Raw genomic sequence first — 17,550 nt, 5'->3', positions numbered from 1 at the left:
GTGTCAGAAAGAGGGACAGATGCAGGGATCAGGAGGCAGATGAGACTCCAGCTAGACCACATGGTATGTTTTTATTCTCCATATATATTCCATTACAGCAGCTCAATCTAGCAGCTCTTAGTATTGAATATTGAAATGTGTTGCTGCACAGGTCACCTTTAGCTTTCTTAAGAGATGGGTGATGTCATTTGTGTACTTCATTATAACTAAGTACTTTTACTGTACAGTAAACAGAATTATAGGGTATCATGAGTATTTTCTGCTGTTTTATACTATATTTGAGTTTGTTGGTCTGAACACCTTGTTTCTCTTGTGCATTAAGAACACTTGTGTTAGGGCATGATTTAACAATAAATACTATACAGTATAAAATACCACGTAGGCCTACTGTCCGCCCTCCCATGCCACCCTGGCATGACCTCTTGCCACCCCATGTAAAATGTTCTAGAACCGCCAATATAAGTGGATCATAGTGGATTATAGCAGATGTGATCCATACCGTATGGATCACATCTGCTATCATCCTCCATGTCACTAGATGACGCTCTCGATCCTCAATGTGAAGCCGTCACGCTCTCTTGGTATTACTGTCACATGACCGGAAGCGCATTTTCAAAACAAAGGACCACAGATTCCAGCAGCACACTAGCAGCTGTCTCACTATGACTTCTGTTGCTTTTAGCTGACATTTTTCACCGTAACTAACAGAAACCTTGTAGTTGTTGTTGTTGGTGTTTTATTCCCTCCAACATGGCGGGTCCGCTGCTGGAGTTTGAGACGGAGATGTTCCTCAGTCTGTTTGAGGTTGACGGGCTGCTGGTGGCGGCGGAGGGCATGGGGATAGACCGCATCCTGCTGCAGTTCATGCGGGTTTACTCCGAGCAGGGCAGCCTGGTCCTGCTGCTGAACACCACCACACCTGAGCAGGTGAGCAGGGAGATCACGTGTGTTATATGAAGGCTTCTGAAGGAGCCAGCTGCCCAGTAAGCAAATTAAGGCGCCACTACGGAAGCCCATGTGGGACGTTTCTTAAATGACACTTGAATAATATTATGATGTTTTACAGCTGGTTAACTACCGTTTTCATTTTGCTTGTGTTGCGCCATTTTCAACTGTCAATAGTCCATCGTACAGCAGCCTACATCTTTATACATCCAATGTCATGTTTTAATATTGCTTGCACAAATTGGAAAATCAGTAAATTACTTTGTCTTTTTTTGAGCCTCATAGTATTTACTTTTTTATATTTGAATTGCATTTTAATGTTGTCAACTGTAAAGCCAGGTATGACCCTGAAAGTGAACTGTGTAACATACCTTTCACAAGTCATATAACTACCATATAAGTATGTGAGAATGAAAATGCTTGTGTACAATTCTAATACCATTATGGAATCACATTTTTAAGTTTACATTATAATTGTATAATCTAGGCAAGATAACTTTAAGTATACAGACCTGGGTACAGATGTTAGATACTTCTTGCTGCAAATAACATTCAAATTCAACTCCAAAGGTTTTATTGTCATATGCACATAACTGACCCGAGCTCCTCCATGTAAAGATACTTTAAAGATGTTTACCAAAATACTCTCTCTCTCTCTCTCTCTCTCTCTCTCTCTCTCTCTCTCTCTCTCTCTCTCTCTCTTTCTCTCTCTCTCTCTCTCTCTCTCTCTCTCTCTCTCTTTCTCTCTCTCTCTCTCTCTCTCTCTCTCTCTCTCTCTCTCTCTCTCTCTCTCTCTCTCTCTCTCTCTCAGGAGTATTTCACAGAGCAGCTGCGAGCGGAGGGTGTGACCCACCTGCCGAGGACGGTGACCAGCGACGTGCAGAGCGCTGAGAGATACAACGTGTACACGGAGGGGGGGGTGCTGTTCGTCACCAGCAGGATCCTGGTGGTCGACTTCCTCACCGACCGCGTCCCGGCTCATCTGATCTCAGGTCAGATCACGGATACAATGATTGTTTGTTGCATAGTGTGATGTTATTGATCAAAGATTCAAAGGTTTTATTGTCATATGCACAAAGCTACAGTGTAGAAATGGCAATGAAATTCTTCTGACCTGAGCTCCTCCAACAATGCAACATTTATAATAAAATACAAAAATACAAAATTAAAAATAGTGCAAAAAGTCTATATATATACATGTAAATAATATTAGTTATTTCTGAACATATTTATAATAATAATACATTTTATTTTAGGCGCCTTTCATGACACCCAAGGACACCGTACAATTTGTTAAAAAAGAAAACGCTAATAGGCAACAGAACACGATAAAAACACAAACAGGAAATCATGGAGGAGACCGTCAAGTGGACACAAATGAAACATATAATGGGGAGCACTACAGTGAGGAGGCAGATTTGAACAGGTGGGTTTTTAATTGGGATTTGAATATGGTGGTTGTGTCTGACTGTCGGATGTGCGGGGGGAGGGAGTTCCAGAGTCTGGGAGCAGTGCAGCTAAAAGCCCGAGCACGCATGGTGACGAGGCGTGGGGTGGGGACGGTCAGCAGACCAGCAGAGGGGGAGCGGAGGGAGCGAGAGGGGGTGTACTCCTGAAGAAGGTCAGCCAGATAGGGGGGGGGGCAGGTTGTGTCGGGCTTTGTAAGTGAGCAGTAGGTTTGTGAAGTTGATAGGGGTTTGAACAGGGAGCCATATTAGTTATTTCTAAACATGGAACAATTGTTGTCATTTATTTGCATTCTAGAAATGGTCGTTATTACCATCTCTTCGACCTGTGTTCAATTATATATTTTGTATGGCTTTATTATCGAATTAGTAATTGATTAAAAAAAAAAATTTGTTTCATGAATTTGCTGTTTTTTTTGGTGTTGATTATTGGGGGAAATCGTGCCTTTCTTCTCCTAACATTCCCGCTTTGTCCCTGTAAATCTACGTAATTGTGTAAAGGCACTTTAAATGTTAAGTATAAAGGTGATTATAAAACGGACAAGTCAAATCAAGCAATCTGATTGGTCCTTAGCCGTGATATACTGAGCGTATACCACGGGTAGAATTGTAAGTTACTTTTAACAACAAGTCAGTATCCCTCCGCGTCTGAGAAAAACACTATACCGTTGGGCTGAAAAGCAAACTGCCTGTGTCGCGTCGGGCCGAACCACGCCCCTTAGCTGTGATATAATGAGCATATACCACGGCCTGTCGTGAGCTATTGCTTAAATGTCCCATATATAGACTACTAAACATTTGAAATGATGCCGTATTTATTGATGGGTGTTACACTGCATTACATTTGAAGGGTTTTATATGGTTTTGGCCTCGCTATAACTACACTGTAGCTACTGTGCACATGATAATGAAACCCTTGGATCCTGTGGTCTCGTAACCAACAGAAACCCAGACTAACACGCACACACTCTCTCTCCGAATCTCGCCCTCAGGCATCCTGGTGTATCGTGCTCATACAATCATCGAGTCGTGTCAGGAGGCCTTCATCCTCCGCTTGTTCAGACAGAAGAACAAGACGGGCTTCATTAAAGCGTTCACTGACAAGGCCACGTCCTTCTCCTCCGGATTCTGCCAGGTGGAGCGTGTGATGAGGAACCTCTTCGTCAAGAAGCTCTACCTTTGGCCCAGGTATGAGACCTATTTCAAAAGCACATATGAGATGAGATAAGATGGAACTTCATTTATCCCCTTGGGGAAATGCAGGCGTTTATAGCAGCAACAGGGTCAGAGTTAAAAACAGGATTCACAAAAATTAATAATACAAAATGTTTTTTTAAATAAAGGGATAAAGTGTGTCTGTGTGTATTCAATGTCTGGGAGGGAGGGTTGGGTTTGTTTTATTTTGTTTTAATTTGATGTCTGTATTATTGTTATTATTTTGAGCGTACATACAGTATGTATTCTGCATTTTGTAAGTAGTCTGTTGTCTAATTTTTATTTGTATTATGTTTTTTTTAAATGAAAATGTGTGCTTTTGGTTGTACATGTTGTGTCTTAATCTCAATAAAAATGTGATAAAAAAAAAATGAATAAAGTAACTGTTGAAACTTGAAACCAGATATCACATTATATAATAATAATAATAATCTGTAACCTGCTGTATTCAACAGGTTTCAAGTGTCAGTGAACACAGCGCTGGACAGACACAAGCCGGAGGTGGTGGAGCTCAACGTGTCGCTGACTCCGGCCATGAGGGCCATCCAGAGCTCCATCCTGGACATCATGAGCGCCTGCCTGAAGGAGCTGAAGCGCTACAACCCCAGCCTGGAGGCCGAGGACCTCTCCCTGGAGAACACGCTGGGAAACGCCTTCGAAAAGGTATAAGGATGGAGTTGGATGTTGAAATGAAAGGTCTGCTTGTTGTTTATTTAGAACGCCAAATGTAAATTAAAACAAGAAAACTAAACAGGCTTTTTTAAACATACTCTCTCCAGCACAGCTTAGCTCTGAGTGTTAGCGATGCTTGCTAATGTAAACAAAGACCATATTACGCCCAAAACACGTCACGCATTGTCTCTCATTGGGTACGGAGGAAAAGAGAGAGGGCTTGGTTTTCTGACACGTTGTTAGTTCCCTGACACCAAGGACACATATTTATAAAAGCCATCACAAATGCATTTTGCATGATAGGTGACCTTTTAAAGACGCAGCAAACATGGCCTTCTTATGACAAGTGTTTTATCTGATTCGGTGTCTCGTTTGGAAAGCCGAGTTTCCTGTATTTGAGGTTTGGTTGTGTTTGGCTGACTCTCATCCAGACGATCCGTCACTACCTGGACCCCCTGTGGCACCAGCTGGGATCAAAGACCAAGGCTCTGGTCCAGGACCTGAAGGTGCTGAGGGTGCTGCTGCTCTACCTCACCCAGTACGACTGCGTCACCTTCCTCAATCTACTCGAGTCTCTGCGCTCCAGCCAGAAGAACTTTGGATCCAACTCAGGTGAACTACATCTTACTTTGAAATACTGTGGGTGAATATTGAACCTAATATGTGTGACTAACCCTTGTGTTGTGTTCAAAGGCTGTTACCGTACATTTTGACCCATGATTTATCTCAGTCCAAAACACACACAAAAAATGACTATCATCCAATATCGTTTTAACTACATCATAACTAACTTATAATGCATTCATAACCGTACAATCCTGTTTAATGTTATGGCCCAAAGCACATGACACCACATATTGCACACGTGCATGTGTGTGTTCAGGTTCAAGTGTTAGTGCACATATTCTTTGAGAAAGGCGGAGTTCCCGTGGGGGGGGGGGGGGGGGGGGCAGGGGCAGAGGGAGGGGAGACCAGGTGCATGTTGCGAACAATGATTGTTACAGTGGATGAAGGGGGCGGGGGAGGGGCGTCTAAAGTCAAAGGTGAATCTTGATTGGGCCAAATTTGACCTCGAGTCACCCAAAACAATTCTGCTGGGTCTCCCCAGACCCAACACCAAATTATACACTTCTTTTTAGAGACCTTCAGACTTGGCAGAAATTGTCAACATCAGTTTTGTAGTGTTGATATATCTGTTGTGGAGGATATCATGAAGCCTGGTTCAACGGGGCACGGGAGACCCGAACACAACATGAGGGTTAGGAGATGTGTATGCATGTCTTTGGCTCTTTTCTGCTGTAACAATGTACATTCCCCCTCTGTGGGACTAATAATGGTATTCTGGTTCTGGTTCTGATTCAGCACCTTTATCTAAGTTGTGTTTGTTTATGCGACCATCAGGGTGGTTATTCCTCGACTCCAGTACCTCCATGTTTATGAACACCAGGGGAAGAGTGTACCGCTTCCCAGAGAGCAAGAAGAAAGTCAAACTGGGAGTGGAGGCAGAGAAACCGAAGCCATCCTCAGGTACCTGACCTCTGCATCCTTTTCTGCTTGCATGTGTATTCATATTAGATCGACTCACATTATGTTTGTTGTTTCAGAGGTGAAACGGCAGCTGGTGCTGGAGAAGAGCCCGAAGTGGGAGGCTCTGACCGAAGTACTGCAGGAGATCGAGAAGGAGAACAAGAGCTCTGAACATGAACCAGGTCAGAGTGGTGTACAGGTCCATTATGTCAACACTGCCCCTCATTGTCTATCATTTAGATATAATGTACTACTTTTACAGAATTTCCTAGAAGCCATGTTTAAGTTTCCCAAAGGCGTTTTTGGTAATAATTTAAATGAATCTACATAGGAAACGCATATAAGAGAAGGAAATCTACAATTGTATTTTAAATGTACATCCAGCAGAAAGGCCAATATACACCGCGCTGACATTTCAAAGTCATCCTCTTCAGGGTATGCAGCTTCGTCATGGTTCACTGGTTCGTCCTATACACGTTACACATGCAGTAAAAGCAAACTAGTCCCCTGAATCTGCTGAAAATACGACTATAGAACAGGGCTTTCTCCCAGCATACGTTTCTTTTGTTTCAAAGCACAGGGCGTCCGCGGGTCTTAAAAAGTATTAAAAGTTGATAAATCAATTTAGCGAAAATGAAGGCTATTAAAAAGTATTAAAGGGCATTTTCCAAGGTATGACATTTTATAGCTTGTTTTCAATAAGTATATAAATGGTCCAGAGAGGTTGTGTTCTACAGTCTGCCTGAATGTAGTCATGGCGTAGGTGTGTAGTGTGATTCTGTGTAGTTTATTGATGGCATCCCGTTGGGTTTGACGTCGTCTGAACAGGACATCGCACGCTCACTGCTTGATAGCGCGAAGGTCCGTTTACGCCGGTTGCTAAGCAACATCGTTATGGGGAAATGCAAGTTTGCGTCCAAATGGTTGGAAGATAAGGAGGAAGGACGATCAATACTGTATATAGTCAATGTGAGGTAAAGTGTGTCGCCAAGGTAACCGGTTAGAACTCCAAGTGGCGATGAGGTCTTAAGATGTATGGGAAGGGTCTTAAGAAAGGTCTTAAAAGGTCTTACATTTGACTTCAGGATTCCTGCATACACCCTGAAGCAGGAGAAGCCCATGTTTATAACTAAATACCTTTACTATAACCAATGGTTGCATTCATTTGAGTGTGTCAGTAAGCCAGTTATCTAAGATCAGGACTACTTGTACCTTTTTCTGCAGTTTATTTGCGGGTACAAGGAAAGAGTGAGGAGTAGAGATAAGGATTTGGATTTAGCTCTAACTCCAGGCCCAGGAGTTCAAAACTTTTAATCTCAATCAGATCCGATCAGATTTTGAAATCCCATTATTTGTGATCCAGGATCAGACAAGTCGGCCAGATTCAGACTTTTCAAGATGACTAGATCCTGAATATCAGTGCTTTAATCCTACAGAGCGCCATCTAGTGGACGTGAAAAATAATACAAGGAAGACAAGAGACCACATTGCAGAGACTTCTATCTATTGTCCAAACTGACTTTTGAAAGGTGATGACAGATGATGGACTTTTTTGTTGTTGAAGATATTTTTACTTTAATCTAAATTACATTTGTGATTGACAATCTTTGTTGTGATACTTTTATAAGCATAAACATTTATGTCATCGACATTCGGTTGAAAACAAAATAGGCCACCACCAACGTGAGCAAAAATGGAAAATAAAATTGATTTGCCATGAAGGCTAAAAATGGTGTATTATTTCAGTTAACAAACGTTATCTTATTTAAATTGAAACATATTTTAAAATAAATTGTACAGTACATGTTGCTCTGGTGTAACCATTAGCCAATCAGCAACCAAGGTAACCCCCCCCCCCCCCCTTATCACCTGAATCTCCTCCTAGAGCACCATTGAGTTCTTTGTAACCAAATGTCTCTCAGAGGGGCGTGGGGAGGGGCTCCTTACTTTCATCTAAAGTAACAGACAGAGAATCAGCACTTTGGAAACAGGGCTGAAACAGAGGGGATTATGGGTAATGCTGCAATGATCTGTTTGGTGTTTCAGCCAATCAGAGACAGGCTCTGTATATATCTGAGACCTGTGATATATTGATGAAAAACAGTTGTGAGAGGACCTTTAGATACTGCAGTATTTTTTCTGTTGTATTTTGTAAATTACTCTGAAAAGGGAACATTCCTAACGTGTCCCCAGGTCGGGTTCTGATCTGTGCCAGTGATGACCGGACCTGTGCCCAGCTGCAGCAGTACATCCGGCTCGGCTCCGACTCGCTGCTCCACCGCCTCTACGCCCGCACTGTCGGCAAAAGTGACGCCGCTGCAGCCGCCGCCCTCGATCTCGATTGCCACAAAAAGGGCAACAGCTGGCCGAAAAAAGGAGACAAGGGAAAAGAGCCGGTGCAGAAAAAACCCACAAAGAGTAAAAAAAGACCCTCGCTGACTCTGACCCAGATGGTGGGGAAGGACGGGGCGGAGGAGGCGGCCATGATGGGCAGCAGTGGAGACGAGGATGAGGAGGAGGAACAGATGAAGCTGGATTTGTCATCAGATGCTTATTATGGAGTTCTGAAGGAGCCGCTGACTGTCATCCACCCTCTGAAGGGCCTCACTGACCCCCACAGCCTCACCAGGGTGCTGCACGAGGTGGAGCCCAGCTTCGTGGTGCTGTACGACGCTGAGATCAGTTTCGTTCGCCAGCTGGAGATCTACAAAGCTAGCCGGCCCGGGAAAACACTGAGGGTGTATTTCCTCATCTACGGAGGCTCCACGGAGGAACAGAAGTACCTGACGGCGCTGTCCAGGGAAAAGAAAGCCTTCGAACACCTCATCAGGTCAGAAACACGCTTCTCTCTGTCTGGTGATGTTTTGTTGCGTTGGTTTCTCTTTGGTGACTGTGTGTGTTTTTCTCCGCAGGGAAAAAGCTATCATGGTGATCCCAGAGGAGAGGGAGGGGCGGGACGACACTAACCTGGACCTGGCAAGGAATTTAGGGCCTGCAAACGCCACCACCAACACCCGCAAAGCAGGCATGTCTATAGAACTGAAACGACTAGTCGCTATTTTCAACTATTTTGATGAGTAATTAATTGTTTGAGTTATTCTTCTTGCAAAAATGGCAGATTCCAGAGAGAAATACGGACACTGGAATGGAACTTTTTAATGATTTTCTGTACTTAAAGATATATTATAACGTTAAATCGAAAATAATTGGTATTGAAGATAAATATTCTGATGCCAGTAAAAGTAGGCTTTTATCTACTAAGAAAAAGACCTGCATGGACATTGTGCATTTCTGTTCAAAGAGTCAAATTCCTTTTTTATTTATTGTTCTGTGGATTTATTTTATATATTTAGGATACTTGTTTTTTCCCACATTATTTTTGATATATAAATAATTGTTCTTTAAAGTTTTCATGCATTATTATTGCATTATTATTTTATCAGAGGCATAAAATCCACCAAAAGAACACTACCTTCACCTCCTTCCTCTATTTGTTGTCATGTTCAAACATCCATTGGTTCGCCTGGACAGTTTATTTTGTCTTACCTTATAAAAGTCCCCACGATTTCTTAAATAAGTGTTTTCCCATTTCCTGTCCACTAACCAGGAGGTCAGGAGCAGCCCAAAGAGCCGTCCCGAGTCATCGTCGACATGCGTGAGTTTCGCAGTGAGCTGCCCTCGTTGCTTCACCGCCGCGGGCTGGACATCGAGCCCGTCACCCTGGAAGTGGGCGACTACATCCTGACCCCGGACACGTGCGTCGAGCGGAAGAGCGTCAGTGATCTGATTGGCTCCCTGCAGAGCGGCCGCCTCTACACTCAGTGTCTCTCCATGACTCGATACTACAAAAGACCAGTGCTGCTCATTGAGTTTGACCCAGCGAAACCCTTTTCCTTGATGGCACGCTCTGATTTCCGTCATGAGATATCGGCCAATGACATTTCTTCCAAACTCACCTTACTCACTTTGCATTTCCCTCGGCTCCGTATTCTCTGGTGCCCGTCCCCCCACGCCACTGCCGAGCTCTTCGAGGATCTGAAGAAAGGTCGCCTGGAGCCGGATGGTGCCGCGGCTCAGGCCGTCACAGCCGAGTCAGACATGGTGGCCGAATCAGCTGCCCTCTACAACCCCGGGCCGTATGACTTCCTGTTGAAAATGCCTGGGGTCAATATGAAGAACTACAGGGCTCTTGTGAAAAGCGCAGACAGCCTGGCAGATTTAGCCAAACTCAGCCAGGAAAGGTTGGCAGAAATACTGGAGAATGCTAAAAATGCTAAGCAGCTGTTTGAGTTTCTGCATAATGATGCTGATGTCCCTGCTCCTGTGCAGAAGGGCAAGCGGACATGATGGGTGTGGAAATTGAATTGCTTCAAGAGGGATTAATCAAATGGGCTTTCTTCTTCTTCAAAGCATCTGACTTATGTATATAATTATAATGTTCCTGGTATCAGGAGGATTAGTGTTCAATGTACATTTTGATGATAATGGCATGATGTAAAATGATGCAGACTGAATTCACACCGTCTGTCTTCAAAAAAAGTATTATATTTATGTACAGAATGAACTGATATACTGCAATGTTTTTTTTCTATTGTACATTATAAACTACTAAAATGGGACATGTTCTTAAATAACTTGGCAAGAATCAAATATTTTATCATTGTTTTGTTTACCTTTTGTTTAAATAAATACATCTTTCTAGAACAACACTGTTTTATAACCCCTTTATTGTACTTAGACCCTTTTAGAAACTCCACTTTATGATTCGTAAAAAGTCAAACAAATGTGGGAAATGAAAATCACCCATTAGCTGGGCATGGTGTTTCTATGTTGCTCAGTTTCTGAAAACCGCATTCATTCAAGAAAAAAGACACGAGTAGTTGTATTATTGGGTGGTCATACATACAAGGAAGTCCTGGGACTACATCATGAAATCTAAAAGGAGTTTCCTGCATTAGTTTGACTGTATTGTGTTGTGAGAATGAGCATTTGTGATTTGTGTCACCTCGAATATCTACCAGATTCACACAGCAACCATTACATAACACTACTCATCATATGTGAGGGGGGAAAACAGACATAGGATATTCTTTATGAGTGTTCAACGTATGAGTGTTGTTGTGATGTAGTTTAGTTTGAAAAAAATCGAGTCATGCTGATGGTCGGACGATAAATGCTGAGTGACCGATAAACAGGCAGATCCCTCCGCCACTCCCCCCAAGGCTTCGTCATTACGTCACTCCGCATCCGAGCCTAGACCCAGTCGCAGCCATTTTACTCCGCGAAATAAACTTCAATCTCACAGCTACAGGAAACAAAACAACACCCACGCGACCATTCCCCCGGGATAATGGATATCTCATTGTGAACAGAACACAGTCCGGTTTCAAGTCTTCTCAAATAGGTGAGTCCACAGACCCGGGTCGACGCTGTCTTGTTTTTAGCATGTGTTAGCATGTGTTAGCATGTGTTAGCTTAGCCGCGCTAACTGTGAGGTGGTTGTTGCTGAGCAGCGTTTGTGATAAGCAGACGAGGCTTGGTGCAATAACACAGCAATGTGGAGTTGTGGACATGAAGGGTTTGACTGCTACTCACATTGAGGTGTTTTAACTCATTGTAAGAATGGCCGCTTCATCATGTTTTTAATTATTGGCACTGTCTGCACTCACCTGTCAGATTTAAAGTAGCTAAACACCGTTAGCTGATCCCACACCCACCTCTGCGATAACAGACACTGCAGACAGCCAAGCCAGGCAATAACACCTCTATAGGAAATATGTGTCCTTTCTCCTAATGCTATCTAGGTGTCAAGGAGAGATGGTACTTAGATCTTGTACTTGAGTAAAAAGTAGATGTACCAAATGTAGGAATACTCTGTTACAGTAAAAGTCCTGCATTCAAAATCTGACTCAAGTAAAAGTACAAAAAGATACTTAAAGTACCGAAGGTGAAAGTACTCATTGTGCACATTGGCCCATTTCAGATGAATATATATATATATATATATATATATATATATGATATGTTTTATAATGATTGATCATTAAAGTGTTATCAAAGCTGGTAAAGGTGCAGCTAGTTTTAATGACTTTGTATAGTGCAGGGTAGCTTGTTAATTCACTCCAGGTGTACTAAGGTGTTTCTTTTGAGTTTTTTTTAAAAATGTTTCACATCATTAATCCAAATCTGCTACGTAATTTAAGATATTTTGTAAATATGGTGGAGTCAAAGTCCATAAATTAGCTCTGAATAATAGTGGGGTAGAAAGTAGCAAAAAGGTCCCTCAAAATTGTACTTAAGTTCAGTAGTACTTCGGTTAATGTACTTATTTACTTTAAACCACTGGTACTGTATGCTTATTACTTGAGCTAGCATGCTTTCAAAGGCTGGGGCATGCTGTGATTTGGGATACTAATCACCCTGCTATTACTGAACTCGTGTTTTCTTATTGATGTTATTTGTACCTTTGTTATAGATGGCACAGATAGGTTGGAAAGAGAGGAGATGACAAGCATGTGGTTCTAAAGTAACACAGCTAAATATGACTAACCATGCACACTGTTAACAAGACCCCCCCCTCCCTCTTAAACCCTATGATGTTATCTTATTGCCTTCCCCACTGATTGAAGTGAGAAAAGTGAGGTAGTGCTGCAGCAAATCCAAACACATTGTGGTGTGTGTGTGAGTCATAAAGACTGGCAGGATGTGTTGTTTTCTTTGCTGTCCAAGTCTGACATGGAGAAGTGTGAATTATTAGAGTTAACCTTACACTGTGTAAGGCTGAAGGGAAAGTTATTATCGTTAAAGGCTGTGTGTCGTATATCTCTTGCTTATTTTAGAGCCACCCGTGCAGTATAAGCTCGCAGGAAGACCGTCTACCCAGATCCCTTTAGCCTCGGGGTTCAGTGTCTCTTGTGTCAAATTAAATGGCACTAGAGACTTATTAAATAAATGAAAATGTCCTATTTTTGACCGTTTTTCCATCCTCCAAGTGGAAAGAGTTGCAGGAGACATTAGTACTGAGGGTTATCTACCAACAGGAAAGCGTGCAACCCATAGTTTCAGAAACGACTTTACATAACCAGCCTACATACTGTCTTTATTGCGGGCCACTCTCTATTAAGGTTTGTCTATCTAGCTGCTTTAATAGTCTCTTAAGGCCCTGACACACCAAGCTGACACCAAAGAACACGTCCCGACTAGGGTTGCCAGAAACTGACCATGATCAAAATCGATTATTCGGCAGCCCTGGCGAATAATAATCGATTATTTTTACAGTAAAACAAACTGGTGGTGTGACCAATGACCATTTACAATTATTAATACTATTACTTTTATTAGCATATATATATTTTGGTTGAAACTAAGCCTTAAAAAAAAAAATACATAAAAAAAAAAAAAATATATAAATAAAATCGATTTTTAAAAATAATATTCGATTATGGAGACTGTAGCGAATAATCGCTGGCATCCCGAGTCCCGACGGTTCCGATTGTTGTGTCGCCTCACGTCTCCTGCGTCTTGGCCAAAAAGTCGCACTGGAACACACCGCATGGACTTCAGCCGACGGCGTACGCACTGCGCATGCGTGAGTGGCAATAACTCTCCTTACCAGCAGGCGGCGGTAGTGTGTATTCGTCATTCAAAAGAGGCAATCGGCAGACAGACTAGGCATGATAGATACAGACAACAAATAGCGTGCGTTCCATTTTCACTCTCGTCCATCACAGACGGTTTCACATAACGACTTATAATCAAAAACATGTTTAGTGCGGTACTGGGAAATGAAAGATAATAGCCGTCTGTGTGTGCCTTCTTCACTTCCGTTTCGCTTCTCATGCACTGATTCGCTAAGCTGAACAGCCAATCGGAGTGATTTCTTTTGCCGACAGCCGAAAAGACACGACGGTGCTGGACACACCAATCTGAGTAGGGCGACAGGACGCTCATCGACGGCCAGACATCTATCGACGGCCGAAATCGGCTCGGTGTGTCGGGGCCTTTAGGTGAGGCAGGGCCATTGTGTTTGGTATCCAGCCGTTGATACCTTTGTACTCTTGTTAGAAGCTCCTTTGAGCAAAGTCCACAAAGGAAGGAAATGACATGTGTGTCTGTGGGAACAGAGCAGAGCGGTGACTCTGGAGAATGAGCCACAGATGACATCATTTCTTTCTTATCTTTGGATAAAGAAGACATTTTTGTTGGAACCAGACGTGGTCTATTTCAGGCCCTGAAAACTGCACACTCAATCTAGAGTTTGGCATCGAGTGGTTCTCATGCTTTGTGTGTGTGTTTCCTATTGGGTACATTTATTTTAGTATCCTTCACATCGTTAAATCATTATTGGATTATAGAGCAATTTTCACTAATCCCAACAGTGTTTATGTTGATGTGTCACCCTTTCATACAACTTAACAAGCAAAATCTTTGATGATATGAGGTTTTAAAAACACGCTTTTTTCTAAGCATCCCCCTTTGTTCTTCTGAGACTTAAATGAACAAGTCTTTTTATGATAAGAGTATTCCCAGTGATCCAGAACCTGAGATATCTAGATTTGTAGACAAAGGCTTTTACTTTATGATCCTAGGCCTTTTGTTTTGATGCCTCTGCGTCGATGAAAGCAGTGACCAGAGGCATCATGTTTTCGGGTTGTCTGTCCCATTCTCGTGAACAGCATATTTCAGTAATGCCTTGAAGGAATGTTTTCCAATTTGTCACAAACATCCACTTGGACTCAAGAATGAACTGATAAGATTTTGATGGTGAGGGTCAAGATCACTGACGCCTCACAAAACATATTTCTGGATACAACTCAATCATTTCAAATGCTAATTATGACATTTTTAACCAATTTCGAATGGGATAAAATGCGGAAGTGATGACATTTTGGACAAACATGGATGTTAGCGTCAACTTGACTAGATTGGGAGTATTCTAGTTTATACTAGGGCTGTTATTACCGTTTCAACACATGTTATTTTTCATGTAGACAAAGAGGTGTGTTGATGTCCTTTAACAGAATCCAGACCCGCTTATTGTTTATGGTTCACCAGCTCTTACAGACCGAGGCCTCACTGTTCAGTTGTCACCTGCTGTCAGTGGATGTGTGAGTGCTTGTGGGTACTTCATAACACGAATGCTTCACAGCCAGGCCTATTTGTAGTAAAGTTAACCCTTGACCTGGTATGCAGAGACTGGGAAGTGTTGGTATTTCTCAGGAAGATACCAAGAGTCTGTTTATTCCTTGTTGTGGATACGTGGCTCTCTGAATGGCTGCTAAAGTATCGATTAGCTGGTTCTTCTGCTGAAAACAGGATTGCAAAACACTAGTTAGACTTTGAATATTGCCTAACATCCTGAATCCACATGTATTTAAGCGCTTTAGTGTTTTTGTCATTCGATCCCGTCAGCCTTAAGACAATTACAAAGAAGATGTTTGCAGTCGAAGGTCATAAACCGTCTCACCTGCACTGCAAATGTGTAATCTTTTATATGTATGCTAGAGAAGGAACAGCCTCGGGGCGATTGACACTCCCAGATACTGCCATCATGCTGGCAAAATGCCCACTCAATGGATTACCTAGTGGAACTCTGATCTGCTGGAGATAATAAAACTCAGACCTGAAACCAGTTCTTGTTCTCAGTTAGAAACCTGGTTAATTTGGCTTTTTCTGACATGCTGGCATTGCATTGAGTTCCACAATGAGCTTTGGGTGTTTATATATTAAAAAACAACCGTCACAGAAGTCCATGTTAGTGGGTAAAGGGCCCCTATTATGCTTTTTGGGCTTTTCTCTTGTAGCATGTTATATAGGTTTTAGTGCATGTAAATGGTGTCTGGTGGGACTTTTCAGGCCCTTGCAGGTTGTAGGGCTGTACCCGAATATTCGTTCGTTGGAGTACTATTCGGGTATCAATTTCGATATTCGGATATTCGTTTTCTTTTCTTTTTCTTTTTTTTTAATTGATTGAAATCTCCAATATCAACGTAAGAGCTTGTGCCTCTTCGGGGGGTGCTAACACTTAACCATAAACGTTATCGTTTACTTTCTCCGTCTTTATATGTAGATATTACTTTTTCTCCGTTAATCTCCGTCACGTTGTTTCCATAGCAACAACAACTTCCTGTCAACAGCGCTAACTCTCCTTCAAAATAAAAGCATGTCCATACAAAATAGGAAGCCAAGCCAAATTACACTTAAGACACATACAACTGCAACGAAAGTAACACAATGCAATATCCTTTTCAATTTCAAAGAACACAAATAGCATTAACAAAATACTATAAAACAACAATACTGTAGAATAACAAATGAATGCCGTGAATAAACCGAAATACACGTGTTTGAAGCGGTTCGCTGCTGATTAAGACGTATCCCCCAGCCCCCGCATGGGCCGAATATTCGCTGCTGATTACTACCGAATATTCGGGACAGCCCTAGCAGGTTGTCCACTTTTTCCACTCTTAATGCTCCGTAAACTATTCTCTCTGTCTTCTTCACTCTGTACAAATACTGATTGAAAATGAACGTATTTAGCTTCTGGAAATCATTGTCTGTGTGGCACTGATCCCCATACCAGTGTTTCAAGAGTACTACATGCAATAAAGGGCTATTTGTTTCTGATGGCAGCGATATAGTTTATTTTTGTATCCATATTGACTTTCATTTAGCTCATGCTTTTATCCAAAAACTTGCAATAAGTTCAATCAACCATCAAGATACTCATTCAGAAGAGAAACCACCTGCAACTTTTAAATAATCCAAGTCTTTTTAAGTGTCTAAGCTTCATAGAGGAAAGGGAAGAGCTTTATTTCTATGTATTTTAGATTGTAATTATCAAGGTTCAGGATATCAATTGGTCTTAAATACATGTTGTTTTGAGCAGAGGTTGTTGGCCCACATGTTTACCAAGTGCGTCGGTTACGCGCTGACAGGGAAGAGATGGGTTCACATGTTGATATTGATTGTTGTAGCACAATACACTGCTGCTTCATCCCCTGTGCCAGGGTTTGAAATACCACACACACCCAGTGGCAGGAAAACACAGCACTGCCTCCCTCTGAGCAGAATCAAATATTACTGTGCTAACATTTCTATAGAGTCACGGTGCGGTGATGACGTATTTTTGTAGGCCGACCCGGAAGTAAGCTGCGCATGGGTTCCCTCCAAAAAAAGCAACGGGATTTCTCCATAGGATTTTCGAATATTGTAAAAAGATAATATCTGTGGAGAACAAACCGGTTTGATTAATGCACGTTTTGTGATAATATCCACATGTCTATCCTACTTTTATAATTTTCTAATCATAAATATAATCGCCAGAAGCAAAATGCTAACGTTATGCTATAAAGGAACTACAGCAGAGTCCAGCAGCACGACTTCAACGTCACGCCAACTTAAGATCCGTATTAAAAACTACAGATTCTAAATGGTACAAGTTGAAGCGTTTGTTTCCAGATATTTTCCAAAACCCCGTTGACTCTGAGACGAGGGAACCGGAAGTGTTAAAATGCTGACTCACTTCCTGGTTTTAGGACTCGTTCCTGCTCCACTCTATTCCCTCTGCTGTTGAGCCCACCTCTGACTTTACCTGGTGTGTGTTTACCGTATGTGTGTGTGCGCTCTTTAATGAAACACATGGTACCGGTTGCCATTAGAAGAGAAACACGCAGCGCGGCCATCTGGATCTGCTCTGAGATTCTGATGTTTATCCCTCAGCCGT

The 17,550-nt window shown here is 42.2% G+C and overlaps 2 protein-coding genes across 4 annotated transcripts in view; both read left to right on the top strand.

Moving 5' to 3' along the window:
• Positions 1-611: 611 nt before the first annotated feature.
• Positions 612-10,500, top strand: ercc4 (excision repair cross-complementation group 4). The gene is made up of 10 exons (XM_034106668.2): positions 612-927; positions 1,757-1,937; positions 3,404-3,599; positions 4,082-4,289; positions 4,730-4,910; positions 5,700-5,825; positions 5,903-6,007; positions 8,019-8,655; positions 8,738-8,850; positions 9,433-10,500. Exons 1-10 carry the CDS (start codon positions 751-753, stop codon positions 10,170-10,172), a joined length of 2,664 nt encoding a protein of 887 aa, XP_033962559.1. The 5' UTR covers positions 612-750; the 3' UTR covers positions 10,173-10,500.
• Positions 10,501-11,077: 577 nt separating this feature from the next.
• Positions 11,078-17,550, top strand: part of mrtfba (myocardin related transcription factor Ba) — a 38,513-nt gene continuing 32,040 nt past the window's right edge. For all 3 annotated transcript variants that reach the window (XM_034107882.2, XM_034107883.2, XM_034107880.2), the window contains exon 1: positions 11,078-11,229. The gene's annotated coding sequence lies outside the window, so the exon portion shown is untranslated. The remainder of the gene's footprint in view (positions 11,230-17,550) is intronic.

This window comes from Pseudochaenichthys georgianus, chromosome 19 (assembly GCF_902827115.2).
Source record: "Pseudochaenichthys georgianus chromosome 19, fPseGeo1.2, whole genome shotgun sequence".
Taxonomy (NCBI): domain Eukaryota; kingdom Metazoa; phylum Chordata; class Actinopteri; order Perciformes; family Channichthyidae; genus Pseudochaenichthys; species Pseudochaenichthys georgianus.
The sequence above is the reverse complement of the archived record's forward strand: the minus strand, read 5'-3'. Positions and strand labels throughout refer to the sequence as shown.